The 24,350-nt window shown below is 39.8% G+C and overlaps 1 protein-coding gene across 7 annotated transcripts in view; it reads right to left on the reverse strand.

The window, feature by feature from the left end:
• The window catches only part of CSPP1 (centrosome and spindle pole associated protein 1), a 161,164-nt gene that overhangs the window by 9,317 nt on the left and 127,497 nt on the right, over nucleotides 1-24,350 (reverse strand). For all 7 annotated transcript variants that reach the window (XM_064588253.1, XM_064588252.1, XM_064588248.1 and 4 more), the window contains 5 exons: nucleotides 23,454-23,593; nucleotides 19,582-19,722; nucleotides 17,726-17,772; nucleotides 7,169-7,232; nucleotides 914-1,023 (listed from right to left, as the gene is read on the reverse strand). In XM_064588253.1, the coding sequence (XP_064444323.1) occupies nucleotides 914-1,023; nucleotides 7,169-7,232; nucleotides 17,726-17,772; nucleotides 19,582-19,722; nucleotides 23,454-23,593 (502 nt within the window). The remainder of the gene's footprint in view (nucleotides 1-913; nucleotides 1,024-7,168; nucleotides 7,233-17,725; nucleotides 17,773-19,581; nucleotides 19,723-23,453; nucleotides 23,594-24,350) is intronic.

Raw genomic sequence — 24,350 nt, forward strand, 5'->3', positions numbered from 1 at the left:
ATAAGGTTAGGTTGTGTATTTGAGACCTTTCCTGTTTCTTGAGAAAGATTTGTGTTGCTGTATAATTCCCTCTTAGGACTTCCTTGGCTGCATCCCAAAGATTTTGACCAGTTGTGTTTTCATTTTCATTTGTTTCCATGAATTCTTAAAATTCAAGATTTCCTGGTTGATCCATTCATTCTTTAGTAGGATGCTCTTTAGCCTCCATGTATTTGAGTTCTTTCCAAATTTCCTCTTGTGATTGAGTTCTAGTTTCAAAGCATTGTGGTCCGAAAATATGCAGGGAATGATCCCAGTCTTTTGGTACTGGTGGAGACCTGATTTGAGACCCAGTATGTGATCTATTCTGGAGAATGTTCCATGTGGACTCCAGAAGAATGTGTATTCTGTTGCTTTAGGATGGAATGCTCTGAATATATCTCTGAAGTCCATGTGGTCCAGTGTGTCATTCAAAGCCTTTGTTTCCTTGTTGATCTTCTGCTTAGATGATCTGTCCATTTTAGTGCCTGGGTTGTTAGAGGCCCCTACTATTATTGTATTATTATCGATGTGTTTCTTTGATTTAGTTATTAATTGGCTTATATATTTGGCTGCTCCCATGTTAGGGGTATAAATATTTACAGCTGTTAGATCTTGTTGGACAGACCCTTTAATTATGATATAGTGTCCTTTCTCATCTCCTATTACAGTCTTTGGTTTAAAATCTAATTTGTCTGATATAAGAATTGCCACCCCCCTGTCTTCTGATGTCCATTAACGTGATAAATGGTTTTCCACCCCCCTCACTTTCAATCTGGAGGTGTCTTTGGTTCTAAAATGAGTCTCTTGTGGACCATACCAATTTAGCATGGGTCAGTATCCAGACCTCTCTTAAACTGAGACGGGAAAAAAGAAAAAGATATTTCATACATACAAAGTCCAATCCTTTCTGTTTGTTCTTCCTGCGCTGTCTTGCAGAGGACAGCTGGGACTGTAGAGGGAGGATATCATCTTCAATGGCAGGATATGTCTCACCGTAAGCACCTAAGAAGACCACACAAAGGAGAAGTCTTAAATAACAAACATTTCAAATCTTTTTACTCCAAGCTAAACCAAGACTCTTATTTAATAGCTTTAGATATTATTTACACGTAATAAAACTCAACTACTACAAATGTACACAGTTCAGTAACTTTTATAAAACTGTGCAGTCATCATTACAATCTAGTTTTAGAACAGGTCTATCACCTCAAAAAGTTCCTTTGTGCTCACAGGCAATCACTCACAACTCCCACCTCCCTGGCCCCAAATAAACACTGATCTGCTTTCAAGCTCAGGAGATTTACCTTTCCTGAGATTACATATAAATGGAATATACAATGTAATATTTTGTGTCTTCCACTTAGCATAATGTGTTCGAGGTTCTTTTATGTTGTACCATGTATCAATTGATTCTTATTGCTGTATAGTGCTCCATCATATGGATATATCACATTTTATCTGTGTATTCACCAGGTGATGGACATGTGAACTGTTTCTAGTTGGCAATTATTAATTCTGCTATGAACATTCGTGTATATGTCTTTGTGGCCACATGTTTTCATTTCTTTGGGGTATATTCCTAAGAGTAAAATTGTTGGATATTCTGTGTAACTCTACGTTTAGCATTTTGAGCAATTGCCAAACCATTTTCAGAAGTGGTTTTACATTTTAAGAAGGTTCTAGTTTCCCATATCTTTACCAACACTTGGTATTGTCAGTCTTTTTGATCACAGCCTCTCTAGTGATCATGGAGGTAAGGATTTTTCCAACTCTTTATTTTAAAAAATTAAAACCTAAAGGAAAGTTATAATAAATACCTAAAATCACCATTTCTTATTTTGCCACATATACTTTATTTCTATATGGGGGGGTGGTGTTGCTTGTTTTTGCGGAACCAGCAAGTTGCATGACACTTCATCCCCACATACTTAAGCATGTACTATCTAAGAACAAGGACTATCTCCTACATTATACCTACAATTTCATTATCACATTCAGGAAATTTAACACTGACACAACACTATCATTTACCCTATAAGTGATATTCAAATTTCTGATATATATATATTTTTTTAAGATTTTATTTATTTGACAGAGAGAGAGAGTGAGACAGGGAACACAAGCAGGGGGGGTGGGAGAAGGAGAAGGAGGCTTCCCGCGGAGCAGGGAACCCAATGCGGGGCTCGATCCCAGGACCTTGGGATCATGACCCGAGCCGAAGGCAGACTTTTAACGACTGAGCCACCCAGGCACCCCGAAATTTCTGATATTTAAAATGTACAGTTGTTTTTTTTTAAGGCAGCAATACTACATTTTACTGAATGAGGTGTGGTTTTCTAAAACTCCAAAAATAAAGTTTCCTGATTTCTGTATATACCCTACCACTAATGCACTTGCTTTAAAAAAAAAAAAAAAGTAATAGACTGTTTACAAGAGTTTTTAAGTTCAGGAAAACGGAGTGGAAAATAGGGAATTCCTATATACCCCCTGTTCACACACTCATAGCCTACCTCACTATCAACAACCAGAGTGGTATGTTCATTAAAACCAATAAACCCACACTGACACATTATCACCCAACATCCATAGTTTAGGCTTCACTCTTGGTGGTGTAGATTCCATGGGTTTTGACATGTATCCACTATGACAGGATCCACAGAATAGCTTCACTGCCCTAAAACTCCTCTGTGCACCCCTACCCATTCTTCCCTCTGCTGTAACCCCTGGCAACTGCTGATCTCTCTGCTGCCTCCATAGTTTTGCCTTTCCCTGATGGTCATATAGTTGAATCATATAGTATGTAGCCTGTTCAGATTGGCTTCTTTCACACACATGCATTCAAGGATCCTCTGTATCTTTCCATGGTTTCGTAGCTCATTTCTTTTTTTTTATGTTAATCACCATACATTACATCATTAGTTTTTGATGTAGTGTTCCGTGATTCATTGTTTGCGTATAACACCCAGTGCTCCATGCAGAACGTGCCCTCTTCAATACCCATCACCAGGCTAACCCATCCTCCCACCACCCTCCCCTCTAGAACCCTCAGTTTGTTTTCCATAGTCCATAGTCTCTCATGGTTCGTCTCCCCCTCCGATTCCCACCCCCCTTCATTCTTCCCCTCCTGCTATCTTTTTTTTTTTTTTTTTTAATATAATGTATTATGTGTTTCAGAGGTACAGGTCTGTGATTCCTTTTCAGCACTGAATAATATCGCACTGTCTGGTTATCACAGTATGTTCATCCATTCACCTTCTGAAAGACATCCTGACTGCTTCCAGGTCTTGGCAATTACCTAAAACTGCTATAAATATCTGTGTGTGGGTTTTTGTATGGACATTAAGTTTCAACTCGTTTGGGTACATATCAAGTAGTGTAATTGCAGGATTGTAAGATAAGAGTATCTTTGGTTTCTTAAGAAACATCCAAACTGTCTCCCAAAGTGGCTGTACCATTTTACATTCCCACCAGCACTGAGTGAGAATTCCTGTGGGTTTTGGCCATTCTATCTAACAGTGGTATCTCGTTGTTAACTTACATTTCCCTAAAGACATATTTTCATATGCTTATTTGCCATCTGTAGGTCTTAGTGAAATGTGTTTGGATCTTTTGCCCATCTTTTAATTGAATTCTTACTGTTGAGTTTTAAGAGTTCTTTGTATATTTTGGCTAACAGTCCTTTATCAGATGGGTCTTTAGCCAAGTATTTTCTCCTAGTCTCTAACTTGTCTTCTCATTCTCTTGCCATTGTCTTTCACAGAGCATTAGTTTTTAAATAAGTCTAGTTTATCCAATCTCTCTCTCATGGATTACACCTCTGGTATTATATCTAAAATGTCATCACCATCCCCAAGTTCTTCTAGGTCTTCTCCTCTGTTATATTCTAGGAGTTGTAAAATTTTGCATTTTACAATTTGGGTCTATGGTCCACTTTGAGTTGATTTTGGTGAAGGGTCTAAGGTCTGTGTCTAGATTCCTTTTTTTTTTTTTTTTTTTTGCATGTAGATATCCAGTTGTTCTAGCACCATTTGTTGAAAAGACCATCTTTTGTCCATTGCATTGCTTTTGCTCTTTTGTCAAAAATCAATGGACTATACTTGTTTGGCTCTATTTCTAGACTCTATTCTGTTCAATTGATCTATTTGTATATTCTTTTGCCAATACCACACCACTTGATTACTGTTAACTTTATAGTAAGCCACGTAGTGTCAGTCTTCATCTTTGTCCTCTTTCCATATTGTGCTATTCTGGATCTTTCGCCTCTACATATAAATTTTAGAATCAGTTTAACTGGGATTGCATTGAATTTATAGATCAGGTTGAGAAGAACTGGTATCTTAAACCATATTGCATTTCCCAATCCATGAACATGAAATGTCTGTTTTATTTCATAAGAGTTTTGCAGTTTTTTTTCATAATAAAATCAATACAAGATCTGTATGTATTTCTTTTTTAGGGGGGTGCTAATGTAAGTGATATTGTGTTTTAACTTTCTAAGTCCACTTGTTCATTGCTGGTACATATAGGAAAGCAACTGACTTCTGTGTTTTAACCTGGTATCCTGCAACTGTGCTGTAACTATTTATTATTAGTACCAGGGTTTCTTTTATTTATCAGATTTCCTACAATCATGTCATCTGTGCAAAAGACAGTATTATTGCTCCCTTCCCAATCTGTATACCTCCTTTTCTTGACTTAGCACATCAGCTAGGACTTCCATAATGATGTTGAGGAGTGGTGAGAAGAGACATCTTTGCCTTGTTCCTGGTCTTACAGGAAAGTTTCTATCTCCTCATCATTAAATATGATGTTGGCTGTAGGGTTTCTGTAGATAGTTGAGGATGCTCCCTTATAACCCTAGTTTGCTGAGAGTTATCATGAATGGGTGTTGGATTCTGTTCAGTGCCTTTCTGCATCTACTGATAATGATCATGTGATTTGTCTTCTTTTGCCTGTTGATACGATGATTACATTTTGATTAATTATATTAATTGAATGTAAACCAGCTTTGCATACCTGATATAAATCCCACTTGGTTGTGGTGTTTCTCTTCACACATTATTGAATTCAATCTGCTAATATTTTGCTGAGAATTTTTGCATCTATATTCATGAGAGGTATTGGTATGTAGTTTTCTTGTGCTCTTCTTTGTCTGGTTTTGGTATTAGGGTAATGCTGGACACATAGAATGTGTCCCTCTGCTTCCATTTTCTGGAAGATGTTTTAGAGAATTCATAGAATTTTTCCCTAAATGTTTGGTAGAATCCACCAGTGAAGCTATCTGGACCTGGTGCTTTCTGTTTTGGAAACTTATTGTTGATTGAATTTCTTTCTTATTGTTTATAGTCAATTTGTGTTTTTTCCAGCTTAATTTATTACAGACACAGAACATTGTGTAAGTTTAAGGTGTACAATGTGATGATTTGATACTACGTATACAGCTGACCCTTGCATCATGCAGGGGTCCTGCACATTCGAAAATGCACGTATACTTTTGGACTCCTCAGAAACTTTACTGTAGACCAGAAGCCTTACTGATAACACAAACAGTCGATTAACACATACTTTATATGTTCCATATATATTCTGTATATATTCTTACAATAAAGGAATCAAGAGAAAATGTTACTGAGAAAATACATTTACTGTACTGTATTTACTAGAAAAAAATCCACGTTTAAGTGGATCCACACAGTTCAGACCCATGTTGTTCAATTGACCCATGTGGGTCAATTACATATTGCAAAATGTTTTTGACAATAAGGCTAGTTAACACATCCTTCACCTCCTTCACAGAATTACCATTTTGTTGTTGTTCTTGTTGTTATGGGTGAGGACATGAAAACTCTCTCTCATAGCAACTTTTGTGTATACATTGCAGTACTGTTAACTATAGTCAACATGCTATATATTTAGATCCTCAGAACTTTCTCATCTAGGTTATCACACACACAAAAGCCTTACCCACATTCATTAGAACAGTGGTAACAGTCATGACTATGGGATATTTGTGTGATATCAAAAAGACAAATTGCTGTATCTTTGGTGTAGTATAATGAAATAGTCTAAGACACCATCTTCGGTGCCCCAAACTGTCTTAATTGTTAGCAGGAACAGGTCACATTTCCCTGATGCTTCCATAGACTACCTCCCCATCCCTATTTCCTCCTGGTTTCTCCATCTCTAGTCACTCTCCATAATATGACATCCTGGAAAAGAAAAACTCATTAAAAAAAAAAAGTATAGGGCGCCTGGGTGGCTCAGTTGGTTAAGCGACTGCCTTTGGCTCAGGTCATGATCCTGGAGTTCCAGGATTGAGTCCCGCGTCAGGCTCCCTGCTCAGCAGGGAGTCTGTTTCCCTCTGACCCTCCCACCTCTCATGTGCTCTCTCTCTCTCATTCTCTCTCTCAAATAAATAAAATCTTTAAAAAAAAAAAAAGTATAGGCTAGTTTGGAATTTTCATCTCATGAAATACAACTAATATGTAGGAGATATAATTCCCTGATGGCCCTAAGACAGCAGAAATGCTTATGATCAGAGTACATAATTATGTGTATATTACAATACATAAGAAGATACATAGAGGTACCGTGAGATACATTTTTTCTTAAGACTAAAAATATTCTTATGATCTTTTAAAATGGAAAAATTCACATGCAGTTTTAAGAAATCAAAGAGGTCCTTTGCACACCTTGCCCAGGTCCCCCCAGCGGTAATGTTTTGCAAAAGAAGAGCAACAGTCTCACACCAAGGATACTGATATGATGATCTTGATCCACTCATCTCTTAAGCAGTATCCCATGGTATGGATGTACTACAGTTTAACTCTTCACCTGTTGAAGGATATCTGGGCTGATTCCAGTGTTTGGCTATTAGAAGTAAAGCTGTTATGAAAATTCATGTACAGGTTTTTGTGTGAACCATTCCTATGATTTCAAAAGCTCATTTTATTTATAAAGTTTTCAAAATCAGAGTAAGTCATATTTGATGATTATTAAGTTAGTAAAATAGGATATTTCCTTTTTACCACCTTGCAAAACAAAGAGTGAAGTACTAATTTTGTTAAGTATGGAGAAAAATACTTAAAAGAAATATAAATAATGCTTAATATTTAAATAACTAGGTTGGTAAGATAAATATACTCACCAATAAAAGCACTATCAGATTCCAATAATGAAGTTTTCAAGAAATCATCAGAGTCCTCTCTGGGCTAAAAGGAACGTCATATATTAGTGATTTTTATTAGTCCTGTATGGAAAAACAACAAATTTGTACCAAGAGGCACAAGTCTCCACACTGTCCCCAAAATTAGCAAAAATGGATGGGGACAGGTAAGACTGGCTGCTTGCCCCCTACACCACATTCCAATGCCCAAAAAATATAGGAAAGACCCGTTTTATTAGGGGTCACAATACTGCTGATGAAAATAGAGTATGAAGCAATGAACCCAATTAAATATTAAAAGTCTTTAAACTGGGGTGCCTGGGTGGCTCAGTCAGTTAAGTGTCTGCCTTTGGCTCAGGTCATGATCCCAGGGTTCTAGGATCGAGTCCTGCACCGGGCTCCTTGCTCAGCAGGAAGCCTGCTTCTCCCTCTGCCTGCAGCTTCCCCTGCTTGTGCTCTCTTTCTGACAAAATCTTAAAAATAAATAAATAAAAAATAAAAGTCTTTAAACCATTGCCAAGATTCATTCATTCTTTCAATAAATCCGTACAGTGCACTTACTATTATTTCCTCCATGCCAGGAACAAAGATGAGTAAGAGTTTCTGCTATGGAGTGGATCACAGTCCCATGGGGGACAGAGAGGGGCATGCACTCAATGACAGCCCTATGTGACAGCAGCTGTCACAAAGGTATAGCACAGATACAGAGGGAACATAAGAGTAGGGGAAAAAATAACACTAGGATTGCACTTATAATGAGCTCTCAAATAAGAGGTTAACAGATTTACATTTAGAGAATAATGTCACCTTATATTCTGGAAGGACCCTAAAGTCACCTACCACCACTTCCCCACCAAATTTCTAGGATGTGCTAGAGCACTCCACTGAAGAGCTATCCATTAATTTCTAAATACATTCCACTAATACACAGCATTATTAGAAAGTTCTCTTTCACTGAATTCTTCCATATATTGCATTTAACTTTCCTTTTTAACACCTATTGATTCTACTTTTGTTTTCTACCATGAACAGCATCTAATATTTACCAAATGGACTGAACCAGGTGTTCCTAGCACTGCATACCGCCCAACCTCTCTTCCTCATCAGAGTCCTTCACATAACTAAAAAGTGATCCAAGGGGCGCCTGGGTGGCTCAGTCGTTAGGCGTCCGCCTTTGGCTCAGGTCATGATCCCAGGGTCCTGGGATCGAGCCCCGCATCGGGCTCCCTGCTCTGCGGGAAGCCTGCTTCTCCCTCTCCCACTCCCCCTGCTAGTGTTCCCTCTCTCGCTATCTCTCTCTTGTCAAATAAATAAATAAAATCTTTCAAAAAAGATAAATAAAATAAAATAAAAAGTGATCCAAGTCCATGTAAGCTCTATCTTCTCCATGACAACCTGCCCTACTTTCATCTGTATTTTCTATATAGTCCAGTTTCTAGGAAGATGAGGAGCCCAAAATTTATTAGCTTTTTGGTAACAGCCATGATAAGCTGTTGGCTTATGCTGAGTTTCTACTCAGGAAAATATGGTTTTACTAATCCAGGATTTTAACCAAAATCCCCACTGTTAAATTTCAGTACCTTTTCACTGAGAAATGTGGCTGCCACATACAGAGAAACCTACCGACCTGCACAGACTTCAGGAATAAGTATGGCATGGGGACAAGGAGGAGCTCTCATGACTAGCTTGATTTCAAGTCTGGGCTTTGCAGCTTATGGACTGCGTGATCATGGGCCCGCAGTTTCCTCTTATGTCAAATAGGGAAAGCACACCTTGTTGTGTACTTGAGAGAAATAAACATCAAGTACCTGGCACAGACTGGTCACTCTGTAAATGGTAGCTATTAGCAACATCATTATCACTTCAACTGAAGCACCAAAAGCTACCAACTGGAAACCCTGGGCTACTAAAACAGCCAAGCTGAGCCTTACCTTTATAATCTGAAAATGTGATAAATACTGTTTGTGTTTATGAAAATTAAATTTATTTCCAACCTCAATCTTTTACCCTTAACTCTCTTATCTGTCTGCTACTCGCCAGTTCCAAATGGTTGTTTAACAAGCATCTCAAAACTTACCATGTTTTAAACTAAATTCCTAATCTTACCCACCCCCAAATGTGTTTCTCCAGCTTCGCCGACACTATAAACAGCAACTCCCAACCAAAACCGTGAAGTTCACCTTTGACTCCTCATACCCCACAGCCAATATGTCAAAATACTATCAGGTCTCCTTTCAAAATAAATCCAGCCACTTCCGACCACTTCCACTGTTCCCGCCTGGGGCTAAATCACGTTATGTCTTAACCAGATTATAGCAGTAGCCCTGTCACTACTCTGCTCCAAAACTTCAGAAGCATCTCAACACACTCACAGTGTAAAAGGCAAAACCCTGTGACGGGCTCAGAGGCTCCATAGTCCAGCCCATCACCTCTCTACCCCATCTGCTCCCAACCCCCTGCTCCTGGCTCTCCAGACTCTCCAGTCTGCTCACTGCTCCCTGTGTGCACCAAGCCTACTCCTGCCCAGGGCTGCCATCTAGAAGCTTCTTCCTCCAGATGTGTCCCCCGGTAATTCAAATGGCCACCTCCCTGATGCCCTTACTTAAATGTTACCTACTCGGTGAGGCCTTCCATGCCCATTATATTGCATCTTGTAAACCCTGTCACCCCAGGACACCCAGGACCCCTTCTCCAGGCCATTTTCTCCAGAGCCCCATGATTTAACATACTGTATGTTTCATTTTATTGTCTCTCCCTCTTACCAGAAACTAAGCCCTCAGAGGGCAGGGATTTTTGTCCCTTTTGCTCACTCCAGGACCCCCAGTACCTAGGATTGTATCTGGTCCACAGTCAGTATTCAATACATATCTGCAGCATGAAAGTGGCTCATGCCTTCCCTTTATTCAGTCTTTGCAAATACGTCACCTCCTCAGGAGAAGAATGATGTCCTTACCTTGCTGACTTTGTTAACAGTCCTCACCACTACTTATATTATAAACTCCTACTTCCACTGCTGCTAATGATGTTGAAAGCAAACACACGGCACTCATGGACCAGGCCCTGTGCTAATATATCATCTCAATCTCCGCAATAACCTGAGCTATTTTTTATTTAATAAACATTTATATAAAAATTACGTGCTAGGCCTATCCCTGAATGCCTTGCAAATAATAATTCTTTTTTTTTCTTTTATTATGTAACGTTAATCACCACACATTATATCATCAGTTTTTGATGTAGTGGTCCATGATTGTTTGTGTATAACACCCAGTGCTCCATGCAGAACGTGCCCCCTTTAATACCCATCACCAGGCTAACCCATCCTCCCACCACCCTCCCCTCTAGAACCCTCAGTTTGTATCTCAGAGTCCATAGTCTCTCATGGTTCGTCTCCCCCTCCAAATTCCCCTCCTTCATTTTTCCCTTCCTGCTATCTTCTTCATTTTTTTTAAACGTATAATGTATTATGTGTTTCAGAGGTACAGGTCTGTGATTCAACAGTCTTACACAATTCACAGCACTCACCATAGCACATACCCTCCCCAATGTCTATCACCCAGCCATCCCATCCCTCCCACCGCCCACCACTCCAGCAACCCTCAGTTTGTTTCCTGAGATTAAGAATTCCTCATATCAGTGAGGTCATATGATACATGTCTTTCTCTGATTGACTTATTTCGCTCAGCATAATACCCTCAAGTTCCATCCACATCGTTGCAAATGGCAAGAGCTCATTCCTTTTGACGGCTGCATAATATTCCATTGTGTATATATACCACTTCTTCTTTATCCATTCATCTGTCGATGGACATCTGGGCTCATTCCATAGTTTGGCTATTGTGGACATTGCTGCTGTAAGCATCACAGTGCACATACCCCTTCGTATCCCTACATTTGTATCTTTGGGTTAAATACCCAGTAGTGCAATTGCTGGGTCATAGGGTAGCTCTGTTTTCAACTTTTTGAGGAACCTCCATACTGTTTTCCAGAGTGGCTGCACTGCTTGCATTCCCACCAACAGTGTAGGAGGGTTCCCCTTTCTCCACATCCTCTCCAACATCTGTCATTTCCCGACTTGTTCATTTTAGCCATTCTGACTGGTGTGAGTGCTATCTCATTGAGGTCTTGATTTGGATTTTCCTGATGCCGAGCGATGTTGAGCACTTCTTCAGTTGTCTGTTGGCCATCTGGATGTCTTCTTTGGAAAAATGTCTCTTCATGTCTTCTGCCCATTTCTTGATTGAATCATTTGTTCTTTGGGTATTGAGTTTCATAAGTTCTTTATAGATTTTGGATACTAGCCCTTTATCTGATATGTCATTTGCAAATATCTTCTCCCATTATGGCAGTTATGTTTTGGTTTTGTTGACCGTGTCCTTTGCTGTGCAAAAGCTTTTTATCTTGATGAAATCCCAATAGTTCATTTTTGCCCTTGCTTCCCTTGCCTTTGGCGATGTTTCTAGGAAGAACCTGCTGCAGCTGAGGTCGAAGAGGTTGCTGCCTGTGTTCTCCTCTAGGATTTTCATGGACTCCTGTCTCACATTTAGGTCTTTCAACCATTTTCAGTCTATTTTTGTGTGTGCTATAAGGAAATGGTCCAGTTTCAGTCTTCTGCATGTGGCTGTCCAATTTTCCCAACACCATTTGTTGAAGAGACTTTTTCCCATTGGACATTCTTTCTTGCTTTGTCAAAGATTAGTTGACCATAGAGTTGAGGGTCCATTTCTGGGCTCTCTATTCTGTTCCATTGATCTATGTGCCTGGTTTTGTGCCAGTACCATACTGTCTTGATGATGACAGCTTTGTAATAGAGCTTGAAGTCCGGAATTGTGATGCCACCAGCTTTGGTTTTCTTTTTCAACATTCCTCTGCCTATTCAGGGTCTTTCCTGGTTCCATACAAATTTTAGGATTATTTTTTCCATTTCTTTGAAAAAAGGTGATGGTATTTTGATAGGGATTGCATTAAATGTGTAGACTGCTCTAGGTAGCATTGACATCTTCACAGTATTTGTTCTTCCAATCCATGAGCATGGAACGTTTTTCCATATCTTTGTGTCTTCCTCAATTTCTTTCGTAAGTATTTTATAGTTTTCTGAGAACAGATTCTTTGCTCTTTGGTTGTATTTATTCCTAGGTATCTTATGGTTTTGGGAGCAACTGTAAATGGGACTGACTCCTTAATTTCTCTTTCTTCTGTCTTGTTGTTGGTGTATAGGAATGCCACTGATTTCTGTGCATTGACTTTATATCCTGCTGCTTTGCTGAATTCCTGTATGTGTTCTAGCAGTTTTGAGGTGAAGTCTTTTGGGTTTTCCACACAAAGTATCATATCATCTGCAAAGAGTGAGAGTTTGACTTCTTCTTTGCCGATTCAGATGCCTTTTATTTCTTTTTGTTGTCTGATTGCTGTGGCTAGGACTTCTAATACTATGTTGAACAGCAGTGGTGATAGTGGACATCCCTGACGTGTTCCTGACGTTAGGGGGAAAGCTCTCAGTTTTTCCCCATTGAGAATGATATTCGCTGTGGGGTTTTCATAGATGGCTTTTATGATATTGAGGTATGTACTCTCCATCCCTACACTCTGAAGAGTTTTAATCAAGAAAGGATGCTGTACTTTGTCAAATGCTTTTTCTGCATCTATTGAGAGGATCATATGGTTCTTGTTCTTTCTTTTATTAATGTATTATATCACATTGATTGATTTGTGGATGTTGAACCAACCTTGCAGCCCAGGGATAAATTCCACTTGGTCATAGTGAATAATCCTTTTAATGTACTGTTGGATCCTATTGGCTAGTATTTTGGTGAGAATTTTTGCATCCAGGTCCATCAAGGATATTGGTCTGTAATTCTTTCTGATAGGGTCTTTGTCTGGTTTTGAAATCAAGGTAATGGTGGCCTCATAAAACGAGTTTGGAAGTTTTCCTTCCATTTCTATTTTTTGGAACAGTTGCAGAAGAATAGGTATTAATTCTTCTTTAAATGTTTGGTAGAATTCCCCTGGGAAGCCATCTGGCCCTAGGCTTTTGTTTGTTGGGAGATTTTTGATTACTGCTTCAATTTCCTTAGTGGTTATAGGTCTGTTCAGGTTTTCTATTTCTTCCTGGTTCAGTTTTGGTAGTTTATACATCTCCAGGAATGCATCCATTTCTTCCAGATTATCTAATCTGCTGGCATATAGTTGCTCATAATATGTTCTTATAATTGTTTGTATTTCTTTGGTGTTGGTTGTGATCTTTCTTCTTTCATTCATGAGTTTATTTATTTGGGTCCTTTCTCTTTTCTTTTGGATAAGTCTGGCCAGGGGTTTATCAATCTTCTTAATTCTTTCAAAGAACCAGCTCCTAGTTTCGTTGATCTGTTCTGTTCTTTTGGTTTCTATTTCATTGATTTCTGCTCTGATCTTTATTACTTCTCTTCTCCTGCTGGGTTTCGGCTTTATTTACTGTTCTTTCTCAGGCTCCTTTAGGTGTAGGGTTAGGTTGTGTATTGGAGACCTTTCTTGTTTCTTGAGAAAGGTTTGTATTGCTATATACTTTCCTCTTAGGACTGCCTTTGCTGCATCCCAAAGATTTTGAACAGTTGTGTATTTATTTTCATTTGTTTCCATGAATTTCTTTAATTCTTCTTTATTTTCCTGGTTGACCCATTCATTCTTTAGTAGGATGCTCTTTAGCCTCCATGTATTTGAGTTCTTTCCGACTTTCCTCTTGCAGTTGAGTTCTAGTTTCAAAGATTGTGATCCAAAAATATGCAGGGAATGGTCCCAATCTTTTGGTACCGGTTGAGACCTGATTTGTGACCCAGGATGTGATCTATTCTGGAAAATGTTCCATGGGCATTAGAGAAGAATGTGTATTCTGCTGCTTTGGGATGGAATGTTCTGAATATATCTGTGAAGTCCATTTGGTCCAGTGTACCATTTAAAGTCTTTATTTCCTTGTGGAACTTTTGCTTAGATGATCTGTCCACTTCAATGAGGCGTGTGTTAAAGTCCCCTACTATTACTGTATTGTTGTCGATGTGTTTGCTTTTGTTATTAATTGGCTTATATAATTGGCTGCTCCCATATTAGGGGGATAGATATTTACAATTGTTAGATCTTCTTGTTGGTTAGACTCTTTAAGTATGATATAGTGTCCTTCCTCATCTCTTACTATAATCTGGTTTAAAAATCTAATTTGTCTGATATAAGGATTGCCACCCCATCTTTCTTTTGGTGTCCATTAGCATGGTAAATGATTTTCCACCCCCTCACTTTCAGTCTGGGGTGTCTTTGGGTCTCAAATGAGTCTTTTGCAGATAGCATATCGATGGGTCTTGTTTCTTTATCCAATCTGATAGCCTGTGTCTTTTGATTTGGGCAGTTAGCCCATTTACATTCAGGGTAACTATTGGAAGATATGAATTTAATACCATTGTATTGCCTGTAAGGTGACTGTTACTGTAGATATTCTCTGTTCCTTTCTGGTCTATGTTACTTTTAGGCTCTCTCTTTGCTTAGAGGACCCCTTTCAATATTTCTTGTAGGGCTGGTTTGGTGTTCGCAAATTCCTTAGTTTTTGTTTGTCCTGGAAGCTTTTTCTCTCTCCTTCTATTTTCAATGACAGCCTAGCTGGATATAGTATTCTTGGCTGCATATTTTTCTCGTTTAGTGCTCTGAATATATCATGCCAGTCCTTTCTGGCCTGCCAGGTCTCTGTGGATATGTCTGTTGCCAATCTAATGTTTCTACAATTGAAGGTTACAGATCTCTTGTCCTGAGCTACTTTCAGGATTTTCTCTTTGTCTCTGAGACTCCTAAGTTTTACTATTAGATGTTGGGGTGTTGACCTATTTTTATTGATTTTGAGGGGGGGGGTTCTCTGTGTCTCCTGGATTTTGATGCCTGTTTCCTTCCCCAAATTAGGGAAGTTCTCTGCTATAATTTGCTCCAATATACCTTCTGCCCCTCTCTCTCTTTCTTCTTCTTCTGGGATCCCAATTATTCTAATATTGTTTCGTCTTATGGTATCACTTGTCTCTTGAATTCTGCCCTTGTGATCCAGTAGTTGTTTATCTCTCTTTTTCTCAGCATCTTTATTTTCCATCATTTGGTCTTCTATATTACTAATGGTCTCTTGTGCCTCATTCATCCTAGCAGTTAGAGCCTCCATTTTTGAATGCACCTCATTAATAGCCTTTTTGATTTCGACTTGCTTAGTTTTTAGTTCTTTTATTTCTCCAGAAAGGGTTTCTCTAATATCTTCCATGTTTTCAAGCCCAACTAGTATCTTTAAAATCGTCATTCTGAACTCTAGTTCCGACATCTTACTAATGTCTGTACTGATTAGGTCCCTGGCAGTTGGTCCTGCCTCTTGTTCTTTTTTTTGAGGTGATTTTTTCCATCTTGTCATTTTGTCCAGAGGAGAACAGATGAATGAGAGAACAAAATGCTAACAGGGTAAAAACGACCCCAGAAAAATATACACTAAACAAAACAGAAGAGACCTGAAACCGGGGGACAAGAAAAGGAAAGAAAGAAAAAAGAAAAAGAAAAAGATAAAAAAAAAAAAAAAGAATATGATCAAATATGATCAGGCTGGTGCATAGATCAGTGCCACACACCAGATTTTGGGCGTAATTTGGTCTGTTAGAAGAAAGTGCCTCCCAAAATTTTAAAGAAAGAAAAACTTCTATATGTACAAAAATAAGTAAATATGATGAAGGGATAGAATATGACTGTAAAGATGAAAATTATAAACGATTTTATAAAAGGAATTGAGAAGATAAGTTGGTTGAAAAAAGAAAGAAGAGGAATTACAAAAAAATAAAAAAGAAAGGAAGGAAAAGAATGTGATCAGGCAGGAGACTAGAACAAAGCCATACACTAGAGATTTAGGGTATATTTTGGTCTGTTAGAAGAAACTGTATCCCAAAATTTTAAAGAGAGAACAACTTATATATATACACCAAAAATAAGGTTAACTCCTATGAAGGGATAGACTATGACTCTAAAAATGAAAAATAAAGATTTTTTAAAAAGGGATTGATAAGATGTTGTTTGAAAAAGGGAAAAAGAAAAATTCAAAAAAAAAAAAAGAAAAAAAATTAAAAAGATTAACTTTGAAAGACTTAAGAATCAGGGGGGAAAAAATCCATGAATTCTATGTGCAGTATTCCCCTAGCTCTGGAGTTCTGCCGTTCTCATTGATCAGTAAACTTGGTCTTGGCTGGCTGTTCTTGCCGATCTTCCGGGGGAGGGGTCTGTTGCTGTGGTTCCCAAATGTCTTTGCCCCAGGCGGAATTGCCCCACCCTTGCTGGCTCTGGGCTAAGTAATCTGCTCGGGTTTGCTCTGGGGAGCTTTTGTTCCCTGCAAGCTTTCCATCCAGCTTTGGAGGACAAGAGTGAAAATGGCGACCTCCCAATCTCCGCCCCGGAGGAGCCGAGAACTCGGGGCCCCACTCCTCAGTGAGCCCCCAGAGAAAAGCAGTCAATCACTCCTGTCTCCCCAGTCTCCGGCCGCCCTCTGTGCTCACCCGGCCTGTGACCGAGGGTCTCTACCTCTGTCACATGACCCCGTTTGGAGTCTCCAAACCCAGCAGATCCCTGTGGTGCGCTCCCGCGCCGCTCCTCCCAGGGGAGGAAGTGGAGTCTCCCCGGATCTGCCGTTTGTTGGGTCCCTGCTGGAGGAGCAGTGGCCCGACTGTGCCGCGGATCACGGTTTATGGCAACCCCAAGCTGACAGCCCACGCCTGAGCTCCGTCTCTGCAGCCGGCTTCCCTGCTCCAATACGTGGGAGCTCTGCTGCACTCAGGCATCCCTGGTCTTTCCGTGACCCCAAGGGTCCTCACATCGCACTGTCCCAGGGAGGGTTCCACCCCACGCTTAGCACTGGAGCCACATCCCTCAGTGGAGCAGACTTCTGAAAGTTCCCATTTTGTGCTCTGCTGCTCTATCACTTGCCAATAGCGGCTGACGGAGACCCCCTCCCCCGCCGTCTATCTTCCCGAATATCGCCTCGGATTCACTTCTCTTCCATAAAGTGGTCGCTTTTCTGTTCAGAGAGTTGCTGCTATTCTTTTCTTCAATCTCCTGTTGAGTTCGTAGGTGTTCAGAGTGGCTTGATGACTATCTACTGAATTCCTGGGACCAGATGAAATTTAGGTCTCCTACTCCTCCTTCATCTTGCTTCTCCTCTCGCAAATAATAATTCTTATAGCCACCCTCAGAGATAAGTAATATTATCCCATTTTACAGATAAGGGAGCTAAGGCACAGAAAAGATTAAATACCCTGCCTTAAGTCACATAGCTAAAACAGACCAACCTGAACAGCCTAGCTCTAAAGTCTTGTAACACACTACACTTCATATAACAATATGCTTTCTCTCTACATATTCTACTAATATATCTCTACCTACCCACTACATGGATGAGACAAGATTTAAATTCTTTCTTAGTTCAATATTCAAAACTGGATTACTCACTTACCATATGCCTAAAATTTTTTATCCCCCAAAAATTACCTTGAAAAATTGTAACTGGTTTCTTACCATTCTGCGGTCCCGTACTTTAGCACTTGGGATGGCATCCAAGTCAACTGTAGTTAATGGAGGGAAAAAAAAAAAAAAAGAAAACATTTTAAAAATAAAAACTTTTAGAATATCAAAAAAAAAAAACCTTTTAGAATATCTTTTGTGACTAGCTCTCTACAGAAATTCTTTTTCAACTACCACATTTTAGAATGTTAAGATATTACTTATTAATAAATATAACTAACTCAGCACCCATTCTAATTGACTAGAAAAACTAAGTCATTATGAGCTTAAAACTGATGTCTGCAGAAAAAGAAAAGCAGGATTCTTCACCAGTTTCACTCATATTTCCACAACCCAATTTCCAGTGGCTGAGTGGAGTTAAACACGGCCCCTCACATGGAATTAGTTCAGCTCCAGGCACCTGGTTCCACAGAGATTCTGGAACAGGCGTCCCAAAGGCCCCTCGTGGATTTGACCAGCGTTCCTCTGTGTTCCTCTAAATAGTGCATTTTGTCTTTTAGAGACTGCCTTTGGGAATAAACAGGCTACCAATGAATGACAGCCTGTATTCCTTCTCAGACTATTTTATACCATGTTTGTGACTTTTATAGTTAAGCCATTTGCTTATTAATTCAGTCATCATCATGTTTGCTGGAAGTTCGCCGGTGGCTGCTATGGCAGATGAATACCCTCAGTGCCAAAATGCACCTGCATCCCTCCACCTGGGGACTACTTTTGGGTTAATCAGCCTAATATGCCAAGACTACACCAGATCAGATCATCAGCTGGGTCTCCTCGGGAAAAATTCCACCAAAATGCTTGTAAAGGTTGAAGAATGTCCTAGCTTTTCTTCTCTGATGACATGCCTACTATTTATCATAGAATCTGGGTTACTCTGCTGTCAGAGGGTGATCTATGAGACTACTGTGAAAAGTCCTGTACAAGATGGAGGAAAGACTTTCCCTGTATCAATCTTTATCAAAGTCCTGACCTGGGCCTAAAATGGTGCACCACTTACTCCTGTGATAATGTCTCCTGGTCAAAAAACATTCCTCAGATCCTGCAGGCCTGAGAATGAGAATGTCTTCTCATTCTTATTACTGGATTGTTGTGTTTTTAGGATTCATTTTCCATGGCCACCCTCACTGGCCTGCAGGCTGGCAAAGCTGGGGAAATATGTTAAGTCCTGCAGGACACTGGGCCAACAGGGCCCACAGATGCTCTGCTCTGTGAGGCAGCTACCCCCACTCTGTCATCAGGTGCTCCCCCACCCCCAGTTCCATACTCCCAAGGGAACCTAGATTCTCCTTTGCAGCATTCAGCACACTTATGCTTATTTAGCATCTCCTCCAACAAAGTATAAGCTCCTTGACAGGAGGAGCATATTTCATTCATCATCACATCCCCCGGATATGGGTCAGTACTTGTGCTCACCGTAGGCACTCAGCATCTGTTGACTGGCTGATTATACGGACACACATTCATAGCCCAGTCTTGCTGAACAGATTTGATGCCATATCAAAACCTGTCAGACACACATGGCAAAGAAATGCCCCATAGGGCACTGGTGTGTTTGCCCAGCACTCCTTCCCCTGGCTCCTACTTCCTGCTGCAGATGGCACCTGGCCTAGCCGAGGTCCTCAATCCTCCCTGGACTCCTCTCACACATAACATACCTCAGCCACACCAATCAGAGCCCTCTTGGGACCTGCCCTTTTCTGGGACTATCTGCCAAAAGGGCCATGTGAGCATGGAGCTGCCAGTGGTGGGAAGCTGCCTGGGACTGAAATCAATACCAGAGAGAAAAGAAGCCAACAACAACAACAAACAACCCACTGATACTATTTGAGATAGGAATGACTATTTCTTACCTTCAGCACCTTCCAGCATCTTCATTCTATTCAGTTTCTTCTGCTGCTCTCTTAGCAGGGCTTGCTGCTGAATCTCTAAGGTGTGGTGATCTCTTGGAGGATCCGGGTATACAAATTTCAGATCAACTCGTGTTTCTGAATCTAGTACAAAAAATATATAGCTAAGTTCAAGCTTGTTTCCAAAGGAGATTTTATAAAACTTCACTATGAGTAACAGATGAGTAACCTAATTTCAAAATCAAGGGAACAATTAAAATAATAAAATATCACCAAAGTCAAAAGATATTAAAATTGTCATAAAACTCAAGAACACGAAATTAATATTCTTTAAGTAAATGCCCTTTCACAAACTTATCAACATTAAAAGGAACCCCCCTGCCCTGCCCCAGAACAAGCAGTAGCTTATTAGGCATTCTCCATCCGTACCTCCCCACTCCCCAAGATGCCCCCCAGAGCACACAGCTGGGCAACTAGGTACAGGTGATAGCCAAGCAGTTAGTCACAGGGCTACAGCTCAGGGAGCCATCAGACACTGTAATCACAGCAGTCCCTAAAATATACTGAAAAAATGAAACATAATGTTATTGGCCAATTAATATTTTAACCCTTGCCAATATCATACAAAAAGCAAGATAAAGGCAGACTGGCTGGAATTTTAGGAGAGATGTCATTAGTGGAGGAAATGACAATCTAAGAATTCATCTATGCCACAAGTTCAAGAATATCAAGTGATCAGAATGAAAATGTTAAAATTTCATTTTTAAATCTTGAGAACAAAAATATAGTTCATACATCTAAAAAGCCTTGAAACTATTATTCCCGTTGATCTTCTAATTATACTACTGGAATATAATCTAAAGGAATGATCATAAATATGTAAAAGGCTTTATGATCAGAAATTGCCACAATTACCAAAATAATTTAAAAGTATAATATAATAAAAACATGGGAGCCAGGTTGAGTAAGAACTAGAAAATGGTTAAGAGCAAAGTTAACAGAAGACACTCTGGACACATGAACTTGGATTGGATGGACCCTGACTTGGCCACTTCCAGACTCAGTTTCCTCTCTGTAAAAACTTTAAGAAACCTCAAAAACCGAGTCATATAATGAACGAGGATTCAATGTGGAAATCATACAGGGAAATGAATGCTCAATTTTATGGTGTAAACCTTTTTTGTTCTCACGATCTCTTTATACTCTTTGAGGACCCCAAGGAGCTTTTATCTATGTCTCTCTTTCTCACACACACAGGCCTTATTAGAAATTAAAATTAAGAAATTTTTAAAACATGAGAATACACAAATATATTATTAGCATCAGAGCAATGAAGTTATCACATTTGTAACCTCCAGAAAAACTGTACACACATGCGAGAATAAACATGAAAAAGACAAATAATGTCTTAGTTTATAATGAAAACAGTTCTGACTGCACAAGTCCCCTGACCAAACTCTGAGACCCACTGGCTTAATACAACACCTCCCATATACAATGGAATATTACTCAGCCATCAGAAAGGATGAATACCCACCATTTGCATCAGCATGGATGGAACTGGAGGGGATTATGCTAAGTGAAATAAGTAGAGAAAGACAATCATATGGTTTCACTCATATGTGGAACATAAAGAATAGCACAGAGCACCATAGGGGAAGGGAGAGAAAAATGAATGGGAAGAAATCAGAGAGGGAGACAAACCATGAGAGATTCTGGACTCGGGGAAACAAACTGAGGGTTACAGAAGGAGGGGGATGGGGTAACCGGGTGATGGCAATTAAGGAGGGCACGTGTTGGGATGAACACTGGGTGTTATACGCAACTAATGCATCACTGAACACTACACCAAAAACTAATGATATATTATATGCTGGCTAACTGAACATAATAAAAAATAAATAAATAAATGGGTTGCTTTGCAATTGGATTGTTGTAATAAATTAACCAAATTCTAGTTAACCAATGATCAAATAAATAAATAAATGATAGCATTAAAAAACAACAGTAAATGTAACCGATGACACTTGTAAATCTAAATGAAAAACAAAAGAGAAAATTAAATAAGGTATATGTTGTTTTTGTTTTATTTATTTTTTTAAGATTTTATTTATTTATTTGAGAGAGAGAATGAGACAGAGAGAGAGAGCATGAGATGGGGGAGGATCAGAGGGAGAAGCAGACTCCCTGCTGAGCAGGGAGCCTGATGCAGGACTCGATCCCGGGACTCCAGGATCATGACCTGAGCCGAAGGCAGTCGCTTAACCAACTGAGCCACCCAGGCGCCCTTGTTTTACTTTTTTTGTTGTTTTGTTTTTTTCAAGATTTTATTTATTTGTTTGACAGAGAGAGAGAGAGACAGCGAGAGAGGGAACACAAGCAGGGGGAGTGGGAGAGGGAGAAGCAGGCTTCCCGCTGAGCAGGGAGCCCAATGTGGGACTCCATCCCAGGACCCTGGGATCATGACATGAGCCGAGGCAGACTCTTAAACGACTGAGCCACCTAGGCGCCCCATACTTTTTTTGTTTTAAATAGGCTCAGAAAGAAGACCAGAAATATTTAGGTGGTTTGAGTAAGGTGATTTTCCCCTCTTATCTATCTTTCTGTGTTTTCAAAATTTTCATCACTTTTAAAAGTACTTTTAAAAGTAAAAAGAAGAAAAGTTCAATTCTGGCTCATCTGGTATACATCATATGACCACACATCCAACAATTTGCCACCTCAACTCCAACACCTGCTCTATTAAATGGTCCAAAAGGAAAAATCACATATAACACATTTTGGTTCCTCTACACATTTTCAGTCTCCCAGGCCCCTATGTCTCCTGGTAATCTTATTTCCCTACTAAGCTTTCTCTCCTCCTTCTAAGCGCTACATCAAATCTTCTCAACTCTCTCCCTTCAAATATCCTCTATTTGCTCCTGCCTACTCAGGGACTCTGCTCTCATCATTCCCTCCCTCTCTCTCATATCCTACACACACCTCTTACCCTGTCACAACCCACCCTCCACAGTAGCATCCGAATGCGCTCCCCCAGCTCTGGACCCTCCGTTCTTCCCCTTCCCAGCCAAGCTTCCTCCAGGGGTTGTCACTGCCTGCAACACTTTGCCTCCTAGTCAGTCCTCATTCCAATGTTAGTTGGCTTCTGATGCCCTAATTCCACCAGAAAAGATCTAACTGAGGTCACCAGTGACCTCTGACCCAAATGATACTTTGTAATATTCCTCTTACACGATTCTTTCTCCTTGACACACTCTGTTCCCTCAGCTTTCAGGATACCACATTCTCCAGTCACTCTGGCTGTTCCTTCTTAGTCTCTTTCCCAAGCTCAGCTTGCCCTGTCCCCCTCCAATAATGACTTCCATTAAGTGCCACTCTTCTCGTTAGTCTACCTGATCTAATCCACTCCGGAGAGGCTTTAACAGCTGTATGCTCTCCAAAAGAAAAGAGACAAACCAAAGCCTCATCTACCAGATTGGTAACATGAAGAACTAAAGTATATAGAGTTTTTTGTTGTTGTTTTTTTGTTTTTTGTTTTTTGTTTTTTTAAAGATTTTATTTATTTTTCAACAGAGAGAGAGAGACAGCAAGAGAAGGAACACAAGCGGGGGAGTGGGAGAGAGGGAAAAGCAGGCTTTCTGCTGAGCAGGGAGCCCAATGTGGGGCTCAATCCCAGGACCCTGGGATCATGACCTGAGCCAAAGGCAGACGCTTAACGACTGAGCCACCCAGGCGCCCCAAGTATATAGAGTTTTATTCATCATTATTTGAAATAGGTATCCTAGATGAAACTTTACTTTAGAAAAAGGATAAAAATAAATACTTGAATATGGGGAGAACACAGGCTGTATATAAAAGAGCAGCATTCTACTCACCTCTATCTTTCAGCTCATTGAAGTCATGAATATTCTGAAAAGTAGTAGCATCTAAGCCCTTAGGCGACTGTCTTCTCACAGGAGCTTGCAGTCGATGCCTAGCCATGTCAAATATATCCATGGGATTCCTTTCTCTTTTCCTATAGATAGACGACAAATTTTGGTAAATGTGTTTTAATGGGAAGAGAATTGGAGTTCACATTTAACTCCCTGTACAAGAAATCTGGCATCTCGGGGCGCCTGGGTGGCTCAGTCGTTAAGCGTCTGCCTTCTGCTCAGGTCATGATCCCAGAGTCCTGGGATCAAGCCCCGCACTGGGCTCCCTGCTCAGCGGGGAGCCTGCTTCTCCCTCTCCCTCTGCCATTCCCCCTGCTTGTGTTCCCTCTCTCGCTGTGTCTCTCTCTGTCAAATAATAAAATCTTTAAAAAAAAAAAAAAAAAGAAAAAGAAAGAAATCTGGCACCTTACATCACAGTATACTACAAAACTTTAATACGTTATTTCAATCTCTTGTATTAAAAAATATAGTAAAGGTCAGTGTAATCTTCCAAGAGATTCTGATGCAAAGTACCTTATTAGAAGAGTAAAATGAGTTAGCTTTACCTTAAAAATGTTCACATAGTAGAAAGATCATAGTCTTTGAAGTCAACAAAACCAAGATTCAAAGACCAGCTCTGCTATTTATTGGCAGTTTGACCTTGATTTCATCATCTCTATGATGCAGATGATGTCTACTCCTTCTAATTAAGTGAAGTTATACACTGTAAAGTACCCAGCATTGTACTTGACATATGTTAGGTAATCAATAAATGTTATCTTCCCCTCAGCCTAAAATAAAAATTATACAGAGAAACATGGTATTAATACACCACCCAATATAATGGGTACTATCCACAGT

This window comes from Mirounga angustirostris, unplaced genomic scaffold (genome assembly GCF_029215605.1).
Source record: "Mirounga angustirostris isolate CCGP_5_RB_7025 unplaced genomic scaffold, mMirAng1.0.hap1 SCAF_4, whole genome shotgun sequence".
Classification (NCBI taxonomy): domain Eukaryota; kingdom Metazoa; phylum Chordata; class Mammalia; order Carnivora; family Phocidae; genus Mirounga; species Mirounga angustirostris.